This window comes from Scardinius erythrophthalmus, assembly GCF_964197995.2.
Source record: "Scardinius erythrophthalmus genome assembly, chromosome: 10".
Lineage (NCBI taxonomy): Eukaryota > Metazoa > Chordata > Actinopteri > Cypriniformes > Leuciscidae > Scardinius > Scardinius erythrophthalmus.
The window spans coordinates 29,850,443-29,864,951 of record NC_138230.1 but is presented as its reverse complement, the minus strand read 5'-3'; the positions used below and the strand labels follow the sequence as shown (position 1 = coordinate 29,864,951).

Here is a 14,509-nt window from a genome sequence, read left to right as displayed (position 1 = left end):
CCATCCATTTCTCTTGAGCAATTAAAATATCGTGATAATACCGTATACCGTGATAAAAGCTCAATCAATTAATCGCAGCATGAAAATTTTATACCGGCACATGCCTAGATAGAAATTAGGACAGAACTAATTATAAAAGTTTAATTTATTTTTCAGCTCATTTTGTTTTATGGCTCTTACTATCATCTGAATAATATTCTAATATTATAACGTTATTATTAGGGCTGCAGCTATCGATTCTTTTTGTAATCGATTAATCTAGCACTTAATCGATCGATTAATAGAGTAATCGGATAAAAACTTTTAGTGTGTTTTTAAACAACCAAAACAAATAATGCGTAACGAAAATGATGTGGCTGAAAAACTCCAACATTTGGCTTCAAAACTAAGCCTATTTATTGTAATTTTTACCCATTTAGTGTTTATAAGTGCCAGTGCCAACAATTATATAACAATACAGTTAAGTCAACTTTATACTGTAAAACATGTAGCCTATAACATGTAAAACTATGAATACAAACTTAAATAGTAAAGGCCATTTGGTCTTAGTTTTGTCTTCTTAATACAACATTACAAAAAAAGGATTGCACCTTCTGCAAATTACCCACCGGAGAACAAAAATAAATGAAATGAATATAAAATATCAAGCCAAACAGGTACACAATGTATACAATTTATAAAAAAAAAATAAGTGTAGCTTTGAAAAGGGGAATGTTTTATTGCAAATATGCATTTTATTAAATAGAAAAAGAACAGCATTTTGTTTTTCACTTAGGCTAGTTGAAGTATATTAGCACGTTTTGTAGTATTATATTTTTTTTGTTAATTTAAAATGTTCTATGCTCAATTACTTTGGTAGCCGATTATGTCTTCCCCAAAAGTACGAGTGGATTTGGAGAAGCAGGCTGGTGGGGAGTTTCATTTTTTTGTTGTTGTCTGTAACTATTTGGTAGACGTGACATAGCCTATAAACAAGGTCTCGCAAAGACTGCAATACAATATTTGTTCCTCCATCACGTCTCGGTGAATACAGTGAATGCATGCTGAAATTATTGTTGCGTGGCTAAATAAAAGTTTAAGCATATGTGATGCATTGCCGCAATTGGTCTGACTGGCGCGTTAGAGAGACGAAGGGTGCATGTGTGTGTGTGTGTGTGTGTGTGTGTGTGTGTGTGTGTGTGTGTGTGTGTGTGTGTGTGTGTGTGTGTGTGTGTGTGTGTGTGAAGGGGTTCTTTCTTTAGGCTATACGTTTACTTCTTAAAAACATCAAAGCTAAACATCATATCTAGTCAAACCGCATCACGACATCACTACAAATACAGTGTGGGATTAAATTCAGCGAACATCATAGGCTTCGGCACGGGCGAAAATATTGGCGCTGGGTCAAAAAAAATGCGGGGGACAGAATCGTTACCTTGATTCAGCGACGCTGAAAGGAAGCGATCCCAAACTTTAGACATTCTCTGCCGTTTATGGACATCTACTCTCTGCCATCGCGCCAAATAAATTCAAAATCTATCACGCGCTATGGTGTGCTTCCTGAACATTGAACAACGGTCCGTGTGAAATCAGATCCCTGCGCGTATAGTGCGCTTCATAAGAATTTAACGAGGCTTCGAGGCAGAGTTTTTGCCTCGAGGAATTTTTGTAATCGAGTAAATCGAGTAACTCGATGAATCGTTGCAGCCCTAGTTATTATTAGTAGTAGCAGTAGTATTATGTAGTGTAGACAGACATTGTGTCACAGCTGAAAAGAGATTTGAGTCCAGATTCAAGACAAAGCACAAACTTTTTCTTTGTTCAATTTGCACACTGAACATGGGTTGGATCTCTTAATTTTGAACTCTCAAAGTGCACAAGATAGATGAATTTAACTTTGAAGTGTACAAAAAAAAATTCCGAGAGGGGGGAAAGAAATTTAGGGTAATTTTCTTCTGCATACCCTAGGGACCAATGTGCACCTACCACAGTTTCACAAAATCCTGTGGGAAACACTGCACAAGGAAGCCATTTGGCTCATATAAAATAGCAGCCAGCATCATAAAGAACAGCTCACATAAGCGAGACATTTTAAGATTTATAGGGCCACTACAGTAACTACATGGAAGCATGTAAACCAGCTAAGTTGCAAAGAATTACCCTCTACCCAAAGCAACTGAGAAAGAGCAGTCAAAGTAACAGCCAGGGCGGAGACACCAGCACAGTATAAAACATTCTACTCCTACCCTTCTTTTTTCCAGTCAGCTGAGGGCCGGGAGGAAATGATGTCAGCAGCTAAGCATTTTGTGAGGCTAAGTTCATCTGCTCTGTGTTTGTGTGTTCACAAAGATACCAAAAAGGCTTTTCTTCATCAGCACAATTGCTGATTATGCCAGCAGGAGACTGTCCGCTTGCCACTGTCCCAGCTGGGACACACACACACATCTCTCAGAAGCTGGCATCCTGTGTGCAGCTCCGGAGAAGCAGGCATGTGTACAGAATGCAGTGGGATTTCTGTAATGAGCTTATTAAAGCAATTTCCTAGAACATTCTTCACTGAGGACAGACTTCCTCAGCGTGACAACGTACATTTGGTCTACTCCTAATGCCTGCCCTGTTACTTCTTGATCACTCACCATGTTTCACCTTGTATGATCACACTGATACTTATACTGGACACAGAGCTTTGATCAGATATTAAGCATGACACACCAAATCCAAAAGCCCTGAGCTTTCTAAACTGCTGTCAGCTGAGCAGCTAAAATAAAAGGCTTATTCAGGTTTGGTATAATCCGTCTCCATTCCAATCTAACCATAGAAAGTACACAGGATACTTAACAAGTACAGGCAGAGCTACAACTAGCAGTGTTCAATGGCCCTTATACAATATTTACCAAGCAAAATGACCTCTGGCTAGCAGGCGGTGCTTGTGCCAAGAGACAAAATAAAACCAAAATAGCTCAGTATCCTGTGCATTTACATACAGAACAGAATAAACAGTTAAACATCAATACTTTGGTTGGCAGTGTTGGGGAGTAATGATCCAACTAACTTAACTTTTCAGTAAAACTTTTTTTAAATAGCTTTTCCAGTAATAAGCTAGATTTCGGACAAGTACTAGAGTATTGTGATAACTGTCAGCGTTTATGTCATCACACTTTATTGTGCAAGCTGCTCATGAGACAAGCTGAAGAAACAGTCTAATGCCCTCCTAAAACGTTCACTCAAAATGGCATTTGGAGGTACAATTCATTCATTCAGTTGGCTAGTTTGTCAAGTAAAACCAATACTTAGCAAAAAAAAATCTGAAAATCCATTACTACATTTTCAACTCAGGTATATCCACCTTATTTCGCAATGCATAAGTAAACTACTTTCCATAAATGTGCGAGACTTCAGATTTATTAGCCACTATAAGTAAATAACTAATAATTACAAAATGCAGTAAACTGTAAAACTATTTAATAATTGGAAGCGGATGACAGCGGAAGCCTTTTACATTCAAGTTACAAATGGCCACAGCCAATCTTAAATTAAAAACAAGGTGGACAAATTAGGGTGTTTTCTAATTTTTATTAGTTGCATTTGGTGTAGCCTATATAAAGCTGGAAAGTTCACCCAAAAATTAAAATTAGCCCATGATTTCCTCACCCTCAAGTCATCCTAGGTGTATATGACGTTCTTCTTTCAAACGAATACAAACGGAGTTATTAAAAAATGTCCTGGCTCTTCCAAGCTTTATTATGGCAGTGAATGGCCGTTTCTGTTTTGAAGTTCATAAAAGTGCATCTGTCCATCATAAAAGAGCTCCACACGGCCCCGAGGGGTTAATAAAGGCCTTCTGAAGCGAAGCGATGAGTATGCAGTCTACTTGCGCCTAATGCGCAACTTACTCTACTTGTGATGTCAGAGGTAGCGTAGTGCGTCGTGGCGTAGTGTAAATATCAGCAGTATGTCACATTACTCGCACAAGTTGCGCTTTAGACTTGAGTGGAATCCGTATGTTCGTTTGGCCGAAAGCTAGATATTTTACTTTAAAGTTTTAAATATGGATATTTTTCTTACACATACTCATCACTTCAGAAGGCCTTTATTAACCCCTCAGAGCCGTGTGGAGCACTTTTATGAAGGATAGATACACTTTTATGGACGGAAACGGAAACGGCTATTCACTGACATTTTTTAATACAACTCCGATTGTATTCGTCTGATAGAAGAATGTCATATACTAGGAACGTGCACGAATATTCGAATTTTCAATCTGTAATTATTAATCGAAAAATAAAATACCATTTAAATTTTAATATGTTGTTTTGCTGGCCGTAAATGCAGTGAATCCATAATAATTACCAAGCACTAAAACTCAGTTATAATTAAATGCACTGGGTGGCGCTGTAGAGTGCGTTTAACAAGTGGATTGTATTTGATCTCATAGTGTCATCGTCTGCCTCGTGAAGTTTGGAATTACTTATGAAAATGATCTTACTAAATGATATTACAAAATGGAATTACTTTTAATCAATTTAATTAATGAAACTGAATTATCATAATATCACCACCACAATGAGAAATCACATGAAATCCAAACACTAGTCGAATGAGGAAAGACAGCTGTCCATCACTGCATTCACGACTGCAGGTAAGCGTAGCTGTAGCGCGAGTGATCAGAGATGATACCTTATCTGATAGCAAAATTGAGACATATGCTTCCTTTAAGTTTCGTCGAGGGAGAAGGGTTTAAGAACAGAAAATGCAAAGTGCTGTTAGAAACTTAGCTTGGCACACAGTTATATTTACGTCTCTGCAACGTCTGTTAGCGCAGCGCGTTTTCTCACCCGAACATGTGGATATTATTGTTTTTCTCAACAAGAACATGAAACAATATAAACATGATAACCATATTCTGACTCGAGTGTATATGTATGCAGGGGCGCAACTACCCAGTGTCAGAGGGGTATGCAGCAACAATTTTGAAAGTGATTGCAGTACCAGTTTTGGCCACAATCTTATGGTTCCTTTAAATAAACAAATATTCGTTTTTTATGAGCCTGAATGTTCAAAAACAATATTTAAAAAAATGCCCATCCCTATCATATACACCTTGGATGACTTGAGGGTGAGTAAACGGGCTAATTTTCATTTTTGGGTGAACGATCCCTTTAAGGCTGTTACTCTAAGGACCCTAACTTTTTGTGCCCGATAAATCAGGCTCTGACTGCATCAAGATACTATCTGCAGAAATAGCTGCAATGTATTTTTAGTAGCTTGTTAGTAACTTATTAATCTAGCAGAACAATGGCTTGACTGTAGTGAAACTTACCTTACAAACTGAAATTATGATTGGGAATCGACAGATTTCAAGCTTCTTCCCCAACACTGCCATTATAATATCATGATACACAGCAAGATTAACAAACTCTATTGAATGATAGTAATACTGCTGTAGGTTGAGTGGCTAATCTAAAAGGAGCTTCCCTCTCAGATCCTGAATGAAGGACGGAGATTAAGACGTCACCACCAGATCCAGACGCTGCAAGTTCAGCTGGCCTCCCCAGGTCATTCAGCAGTAAGATTTATCTCCAATTGATGAGAGCTAAACAGAGACTTTCTATAAGCGGCTGCTGTACACAATGTCTGCTTGGGAAAGTGAAGCTGAAAATATCAACTGTGTGTGAGCATGAATGTAGAAGTTTAATTTTAAACTTCAACTGGCAACTGTGTTACAAACAAATTGAAACAAATGTAAAAAGCAGTCATGCCTCCGCATCAAAATTACTGCATTCATGTGGTTTTCATAACAGCGCATCGCCATCATGTTCCACTAGTCTCCGTATATAGAGCGCTCTTGCGAAAGTGAAAGTGTTCAGGTCAGATTTATCTGTAGCTTTTAGGAAATTACAGTTGAGCTTTCGTGCAAAATGACGTAAATGCATAAGTGGTTTACGTGGAAGAATTCAGTATACATAAATCAACAATATCAGTTGCGTTTATTCTCCTACATGAACGCCAGGTGATTCATGTTCATTGTCCTTTTCAAAAGGGCAGATTCTGTTTACAGTACATTTAATAAAGCCTTGCCAGATTAAAATTCATAGTAATGGAGTTACACAGACACTATGTACACACTTCCTTTAACAAACACGTGTCTCCCTGGATTTCCTGAACACTGTGTCACAAGACAGTCACCACAGCGGTAGATAAAAATTCTCCCTTTCAGAAATGCGGGAAGAGGAGCACAGAAAAGTATTTTCATGTACAGAAAACATTGGGATATGGGACAAGTAAATTTAACTAACAAAATAAAATGCTATTACAGCGCTATTTAGAAAAAAAAAAAAACCAGCAGCCCCACACCAAGTGGCAACTATAAAGCTAACTATAACAATATAATGTTTGTGTATCAGCAACAAAGTCACAATACGATATGTATCCCGATATAGATGCTACAATACGATATATATACTATCATGACTCGGCACTAAATTTCTTTCAGCAGAATTTAGTACAACAGCTGTTTATTAAATGCTGCATTCTATAGGGCCAATGCTAAGTTGCCCTCTGCATTATGAAGGGCCTCTGTATTAGGGATGTAAGTACTCTGACGTGACAGCGATCATGAAAACAATGATCACCGTGACTTAGGCCTAATTTTTTTTTTTTTTTCTGACGGGTTATTGCAGAATTTTGACCCAGGAAAAACCCTGATATAGCCTAGGCCTGGCCTACAGGAAAGAACAGTTTATGTTTAATCTACTGTATATAATATTGTGTAGGCCATACTATAGGCCACAATTATTTAGGACCTATTGATTGTCTTTGTTGAATACAGAAGTTAAAAACTTTATTAAAAAAACATTAAATCGCAATATTGGTAAATAAAAAAAATAGCAATTTGTTTATTTTCCAAAATTGTTCAGCCCTATGCGTCATATAGAACGGGCTTTAATTTATTGCCGTTCTTCCACTCTTTAAATTCGGTTGGATTCTTTCAATGCTATCGTTCATCAGCTAGAATTTTTTTTTTTTTTCTGAAATTGATTCCAATGATATCGTTCCTCAGTTTCGTTATAGTGGTAATGTAGATTTAAAATGATTACTAAAACTAATAGAAGATGTCATGGCTGGACTGGCCATTGGGCATACCGGGCAGATGCCCGGTGGGCCGACGTGCTTTTTGGGCCGATATATCTCATACTCATAATTTTTTTTTTTTTAACGGCCCATAAAATTTGTACATCTGCGGCCCATTCGTTTTGTTTTGTTTTGCTTAATTGGCGGCGCTGGGTTTGTGCCGGTTTAATGCATTGGCCAAAGTCAGTGTTAGTTTTTTTTTCTGACAGACCAGCCCATGAAACACGTAGATCAGCGGCCCATTGGCTCTTTTCTTGATTGACACTGGGCTGGCCCAATCACAACTTTAAACGAGTGAGCGAGCGTGCAGCAGTGTCAGTGTGTATCTGTCAAAATAGTCAGCGATAGGGCTGTGCCGGTAAACTTGACAACCGCACCACCGCGGTTGTATAGCGCCACCGCGGTGGCTGAGTAGTACCGGCGGTGTTTTGCCTAAAAAAAAAATTTGTATATGAATGCTGTTTTACATTAATATTATGACACACAAAGCGTTGTTTACAAAAGAAATAATAGGTTAGCAATTAAATGTTATATCGCAGCCATGGAAAAGTTTGAATTCATGACGAATGAGAGAGTTGTAGCCTACGTGAGCCCATAAACTTAAGCTTTGTCGGCTTTGAATTCTGGTTTGCGATCTGGTCACCCGATTATTAGCGAATTTAAAAATATTCCATTAGTTATTCCTTATAGAAAGCTTGAATTATCTACTTTTAAACAAAACAATTCAAAACGAAAATAAACCGACTAGCATATGCTTATGTTTTCCGTATGAAGTGTGCATTTCTCAGGCGCGTTCACTTCAAGAGTGAGCATCGTCAACTTCATATTTGCAGCTCGACACTGACACACACACACGCACACAAAACACTTTATTAATAAACAATTCAAATGTCTCCTTGCTATATTTGACACGTTCATAATCATTACTTTTGCCGGTTCTTTGTGACAGCTGTTATGTGCGTTATTTGCAGCACTGCGTCACCCTCCGGTTACATGAACTCGTCACCACTGCATCAGCACCAGAACATGGAGATTTTATTTTAGAGAATGATCGCACAACAGACATTAGAACATTAGATATTCTATAATTAAATCAACTAATCGAATATTCAAAAATCGTGACTCATCCCTGCATGGAATCTCTTTTTTCTTTTTCCATATCTTCACTCGCGTCTCACCCAAAGACGCGTTAAACGTTTCTTCCTTTGTTCGCTTTTAGGTCGATTATTTTCGTATTCTTTACTGTGTTAAAGTAGAAAAACGCTGTAGGACAGATAGCCAACATTTTTACTTGTAAGTCAAATTATTTTTAACAGTTTGTGCTTTTTAGACATATGATAATTGGTAAGGCGCGTCAAGTTCATTTTGTAAAGCGCGTTTCACACGCGCGGGTGATTTTAGTTTTGCTTTCTCTGGCAGCGCGCAAACAGCTTAAATGCCTTGCCCTTGTGGAAGATAAAATTCGCTCTTCATACCTTTTACAAGTAGAAAACATGAGGATATCAGAAACGAGATCGATGGTCTCTTTCCTGCTCGTGTCCACATCCCTCTCAAAGCGCAGAGCGGTAGGCTTTATCACGCGCCTTTGTGTGGAAATTTTTTTTTTTTTTTTTTTTTTATAGATGCAACTTTATTATATTATGTAAGTTACCAGTATTTACTGATATTTATTTCAATGCTTCTCAGACTTTAGTGTGTTGTTTCTTTTTTTTTTTAAACAACAACCCCCCCCCCCCCCCAACCAACCACCGCAACACCGCCGGTATTTGGGTCCATTACTACCGCGGTGGTAAAAAACTGCCACCGTCACAGCCCTAGTCAGCGAGATGGAGAAGAAACGCAAGGAATGTGCAGAGAAATAGCGTGAAAAAATAGAACCAGGCCCTTAAAGCAGACACTGTAAACTGTGTCAAAATATATGTTTTCTGACCTTCATCAGCTCCAGCGGCAGATGATGATAGTGAGGACGGAGGATCGGGAGAGAGATGAGAGAGTGTAGAGTCTGCGGTAAGCAGCATTACTTTCAAAACACTGATTAGGCCATGATATCATGAGTGTAGGAACCCATAACCCAGTTACAGATTATTTCCACATCTGCATAGTTGACGATTACTGCAATTCACTAGAAATTGAATAAGAGGCGTTTGTAAACCATGTTTTCCGCCAAAATAAAAGCTTGATGCAGTTTGCGTCAAAATAAAAGATCATGTGCTTATCTCTTTCAAATATAGAAATTGGTACAACACTAATTATGAAAGTTTCCTTTATTTTTTAGTGCATTTGTTTTACAAAATATGGCTATTACTGTCATTGGATTAATATTATAACTATTATTATGTAGTAGGTGTAATGTAAATAGACACTAATAGACCAACTAAAAGAGGTTTGAATTTTTCTTTGTTTAATTTGCACACTGAATATGGGTTGGACCTTTTAATTTTGAACTCTCAAAGTGCACCAGATTGATGAATTTAACATTAAAATGCAAAAAAATTATCACGGGGGGCCATGCCCCCGAACCCCCCTAGAAGGAACGGGGTCACACCACCATAGTTTTAACAAAAAATCCTGTAAGAAACACTTGTATTGCTATGCCAGAGCCACTTATAGCTTGTTTTAGGATTCACCACTGTGGAGTTATAGTTCAACTGTATTAATAAATATCAAATTTGGACTTATTTCATCTGTTAACTCTCACTCGTTCCTATACTCACCAAATTACATGGCATTAGTGGTTTTAATTAATAGGAGTTGGTATGCATAAATAAGGTCGTGCAAAGATGGGTGGTGTTTATGATCATATAGTGGGCCGGTCTGGGCGAAAATGCCCGGGCCGATTTTTTGACAAAAAAAATAGAGTGTCGACATGTCGAGGGGGTGGGGCTTGTGGGATTTCCAAATTGCATTTTTTTTTTTTTTGGCTTTTAATTTATTACATTTCCTCGGTTAACCTCGGTTCCCTGAGAGATAAGGGAACGAGTATTGCGTTGCAAACGCTATGAGAAAACTCCTTTTCTCGAGAAAAGAACGACCATGGTGTGTAAACAGAAGCAGCAGCGGAAATATGCACGATCCGCGAGTGCTGAACGTTCTGCACGTTCTGCACGGCTTTGATGGGTGCGCAGGAGGGCACAAATGGGCGGCGACAGCTTCTTACAGTGGCGGGAGTTTTTTCCCCAGCGCCGTCAACAGAAAGAGCGTTAACTGTAGCCAGGTACGTACACACCGCCGCCGACTTGAGCTGCAAAGAAGCTCTGGCCGCCCTGTCAAGGACGCTTGTCAAAAGGACGCCTGGCCGGGACTCGCTCTCTCTGCTCGTGCGTGCGCGCTTAAAATTTCATATTTTGTTATGAACATTCACCCGCCAGTGTGGCGGATAGCCTTTTGAGATTTACTCGCCAAACAGAAAATCTACCCGCATTTGGCCTTAATTTCGAACCCTGATGTAGAATATTTTCCACCCTCCCCATTGCTGCTGCTCTTTAAAAAAAAAAAGAAAAAAAAAGGCCGACAATCCGACAAAAAGTCGACACATGGGCCTCGACAGTCGATTTCCCAAATCCCGTGTCGTTCCCATCCCTAATGAACAGTTATCATCCTTTGAGTGAACAACCCTTGGCAGTATTTGGAATGCTGGTACATTGAATCCTCAGCTTGAAAGTCATAAGAGAAATTAAAAAGTAACCAGTCATTAGATAAGTGGCTGCAGCACTGCCAATGAGGTCTTTGAAACCATTGCATTGTTGGGCCTTATGAGTGCACACATAAACGCTGTGGTCACTATAATGAGGCCCTGACCTCTACATACAAAGAATTCATCAACTACATTACAAAATGAGAACCAATGCTCATTTTGACACTCATACCAGAGGCAGGCAAAAACATTTGTCTCTACAGCAAAGACTAAGTATTAATTCTTGTAGGAAAAAGTTTTCTGTCACATTTTAACTCTGTGTAAGCACACATTGGGCATTTTGAGGCATGTCTGGCCTTTAACATACACAAACTCTTATTAGCTCAGTTTGGTGTGTGTTTAGCAAGCCACCTGACTGCATGGCACTTCCAGATCAGGCATAAAGCGCCCATTGTTCTCCCACTACGCAGAGAAAAACAAGCCCAAGACTTTGATTAAGGTCAAGAACAAGACCATGGGGAATTCGTAAACAAGATAAACACACACGGATCACAACCTCAGACTGGTTTTCTCCTAAAGTACTTCATCATAACCTTCTCAAGCAGATCCTCTGCTCATTTGTGGTTTCCAACTAGCCAAAACTGGTCTAACCTGTGGCAGAGTGAGATCTAGATTGAGGACATCTGAATCCTGATCCTAAATAAAAGACTGCTTTGCATGACGCACATAGGCATAATCAGGGTTTTTCCTGTATTGAAATTATTTTGGCAGCCACCAAAAATATTTTTTTTGTAAATTTACTTGATAATTTAAAGTGAAGATACTGCAGTACCAGTACCTGCTGATAGCCGGCTGCTTTAAAATGCTCCCGCAAGTGTTTAGGTAAGCGCTCTGTGAAGAAAATTAAAGGTTTCTATTTACAATGCTTTTTGCAGCATTGAGCAATGTAGGCAATAGACATATCTGTCGAGATATGCAATGGCCAATCAGATGCGTTTAGTTAGTCAGAATCCACTCAACACCGCTCAAAACAGTGGTTCGGTGCAAGAGTGCAACTTTGTGTACCTTGCGTTGTAATCAACAGTTTCAGTGTGATTACAAAGGCAGCAATCTTTGCCCACTTTCTGTATAGAATATATTCTTTTCATGCTGCTAACTAGGCTACACATTTTAAAGTTTCTGGATTGGCAACCATATTAAAATGATTGAATCCAATATGACAGTGATAAACCATAGCAATGGACAGAACGAAACGATTTGATACTGTACGTCAAATGATCTGTGCATTAGGTTAAGTCTCGGAGTGTAAATGCTAAATAATAGACCTGTCCCTTTTCCATGTAATGTGTAACTTTGTTGTTCAAAAAATTTGACCCAGGAAAAAAAAAAAAGGGTACGAGTGAGTATCAAACTTGTTGCTTTAAGTCTGACTTTATTTATAATTCATTATATTTCTGATAAATCATGTAAATCCTGAATGCAATGTCTCATTGGATGAGTCTACACAATACATAATTACATATATAAATAAACATAAAATAGAAAATGAAATGTATACTTCCATATAAATAAAAATAAAAATTTTAAATTAAATAATTTGAATTGATTAGGACAAATGTCTATTTGGTCCCAAGATAATAATTTCAAAAACACTATGTGATCCACTATGACAAATGTCTGTGGTCAGCCGCTGTTTCTCTGGGGTACAATATGAACCGTGTCAGACCACATTGGTAGACATTGAAGATAAGCTGCTTCCATGCAAGATTTTCACCAAATGCCAATCCTCCATTTCCCCACTGCCAAAATGATGAAAACAGACCAAACTTCTTGAGATCTTCATTTTTGCGGGGTTTTTGACACGACAGTATGTTCACACATAAGGCCACAACCTCACATTTCTTTATCTGACACCTCTAACAGTGACCTAGAATAATAAGTGAAAGTGGACGCTGAATCAACATTTACACCAGACTCAGGTCAACACCTCTCGACCACCAGTTTCCATAGTCCTGAGATTAACTCTAGTTTTAGCTAAAACATTTGCGGGAATCCTAGAGCTATGAACCAAGAAACAAATTAGCTCATTCTCACTATTACTACAATAAACTCTCTTGGGGAATAACCCACTAAATAAGCCTTTGAACATACACACAGACTGGATGACGTAAGACATTTATCAACATATCTGAATTCTCGTTTACAGCGAAACACTCGATTTCTACAGAAGTGTACTAGTTCGTGTAAGTTAAGTTAGCCATTACATGAAAAAAAAATCCAACGTACAATATGTAAAAGCAACAGTCTAAATACACTGAGCAAACGACTAAGTTACAATTTGGTGTAACTTGAAATAAATATTAGGCGTGCAATCTGTTGCAAAGTGAACCACTGAGCCATTAACAATGAGTCAAGAGAAAAACAATCTCTCTGTATAAAGCAGATCAAAGGTTTAGTGACATTTAACCGCAGCGATAACGCTAGGTAAATGTTTCATTTGAGCAGACTTCCTGGTTACAAAGGTGTGAATTTAAACTGATCAACAGAAACAAATGGACAATGCGATAGCTGGCTACATGCCTACGGTAGGTCCATCTAATGTCGGACCACCACAGGCCCTTTAAAGCGATTTCACTTCCCTGTACACCAGCTAGCGGGCGTACAACATCGAATAGGCGGTTATTTGTTGTAATAATACAAATGTGAGAATCGTCTTTGTATAATTTCAGTGTGAATGTTCGCTTTCACATTCGCCAGCGAGAGCAAACTGTGAAAGCGAACACACGACCGTTAGCCAACCCGTCAAACTAGCCTTTAATACCATGAAATACAACGGCGACTCACCTTTCAAGTCATCCGCGTAAAAGCATTTCATTCCAAGTAACAAATAAAGGCAAAAAACTCCGAGTGTAGTGTAAGAAGAAGGCTACTTTAGGGAGTTGTTTTGTAGGGCTGAAGTCGGGCCGTCCTGTGTCCCGTCCTCCACTCGCTCACTCGTTCTGAATCACTGGCATCCGTCTCGCTCTCTTCTCACATATCAGTTCAAACTCAAATCTCGCGAGAGTCGATGTGAATTCCTCTAAGCAACAATAATTGTAGTAAAAACGTTACTCAAATCTTCTTATAATGTTTACATAGCCCCATTTCCCCAGACTCAAGGTATTTGTTTGTACTCTTTAATCCAGTGTGTTTCTTTGCTAATTTCTTAAAATGAGCCAAAAACATCTCTTCTTTTATTAAATTATTTCCTTCAACTCAAATACGACAGCTATAATACGCTATGTTTATAAATGAGGAAAATACGTTTGTTTAATATTTTAATCAGGTCTACTTAATATTTTTAGTAAGAATTGTACTGAATTACCGGTTGTCTGCATGTTTTTGAAAATTAATAAAACCAAATGTATTCACATGCTTATTTCAGAAAAGACAAGGATCAATAAAACATAAATTACATTTTTTTAAGTATGATATTATTAAGTTTATACAAACATTCTTAGATGGTGTTTTAATTTTTTTCATTCCTGATATTCTCTGAAATACATTGGCGTATGGTAATCATTCTTGAGCATAGCATCAAATATTACATATAGTACTATAATTTGTTCACTTTCCTGTATATCTAAATATAAAGCTTTGCAAAGTATATTTAAAGTATCATGGTATTACTATCACTGTACCAGACAGTCTTTTTTTGTAAGGGTAGGTTATTTATATTTTCAAATAAATGGTTTCATGTGTCCATTAATGTTACATGCCGGGAAA

General features: G+C 38.1%; 1 protein-coding gene across 3 annotated transcripts in view; it reads right to left on the bottom strand.

Moving 5' to 3' along the window:
- Positions 1 to 13,754, bottom strand: part of rnf19a (ring finger protein 19A, RBR E3 ubiquitin protein ligase) — a 52,515-nt gene extending 38,761 nt beyond the window's left edge. For 2 of the 3 annotated variants that reach the window (XM_081377599.1, XM_081377600.1), the window contains exon 1: positions 13,589 to 13,753. In XM_081377599.1, coding sequence (XP_081233725.1) covers positions 13,589 to 13,619 — 31 coding nt within the window. In that variant the 5' untranslated portion in view covers positions 13,620 to 13,753. Of the gene's footprint in view, positions 1 to 13,588 lie in introns of all 3 variants that reach the window. The other variant, XM_081377598.1, reaches the window with a different exon arrangement.
- Positions 13,755 to 14,509: the final 755 nt, after the last annotated feature.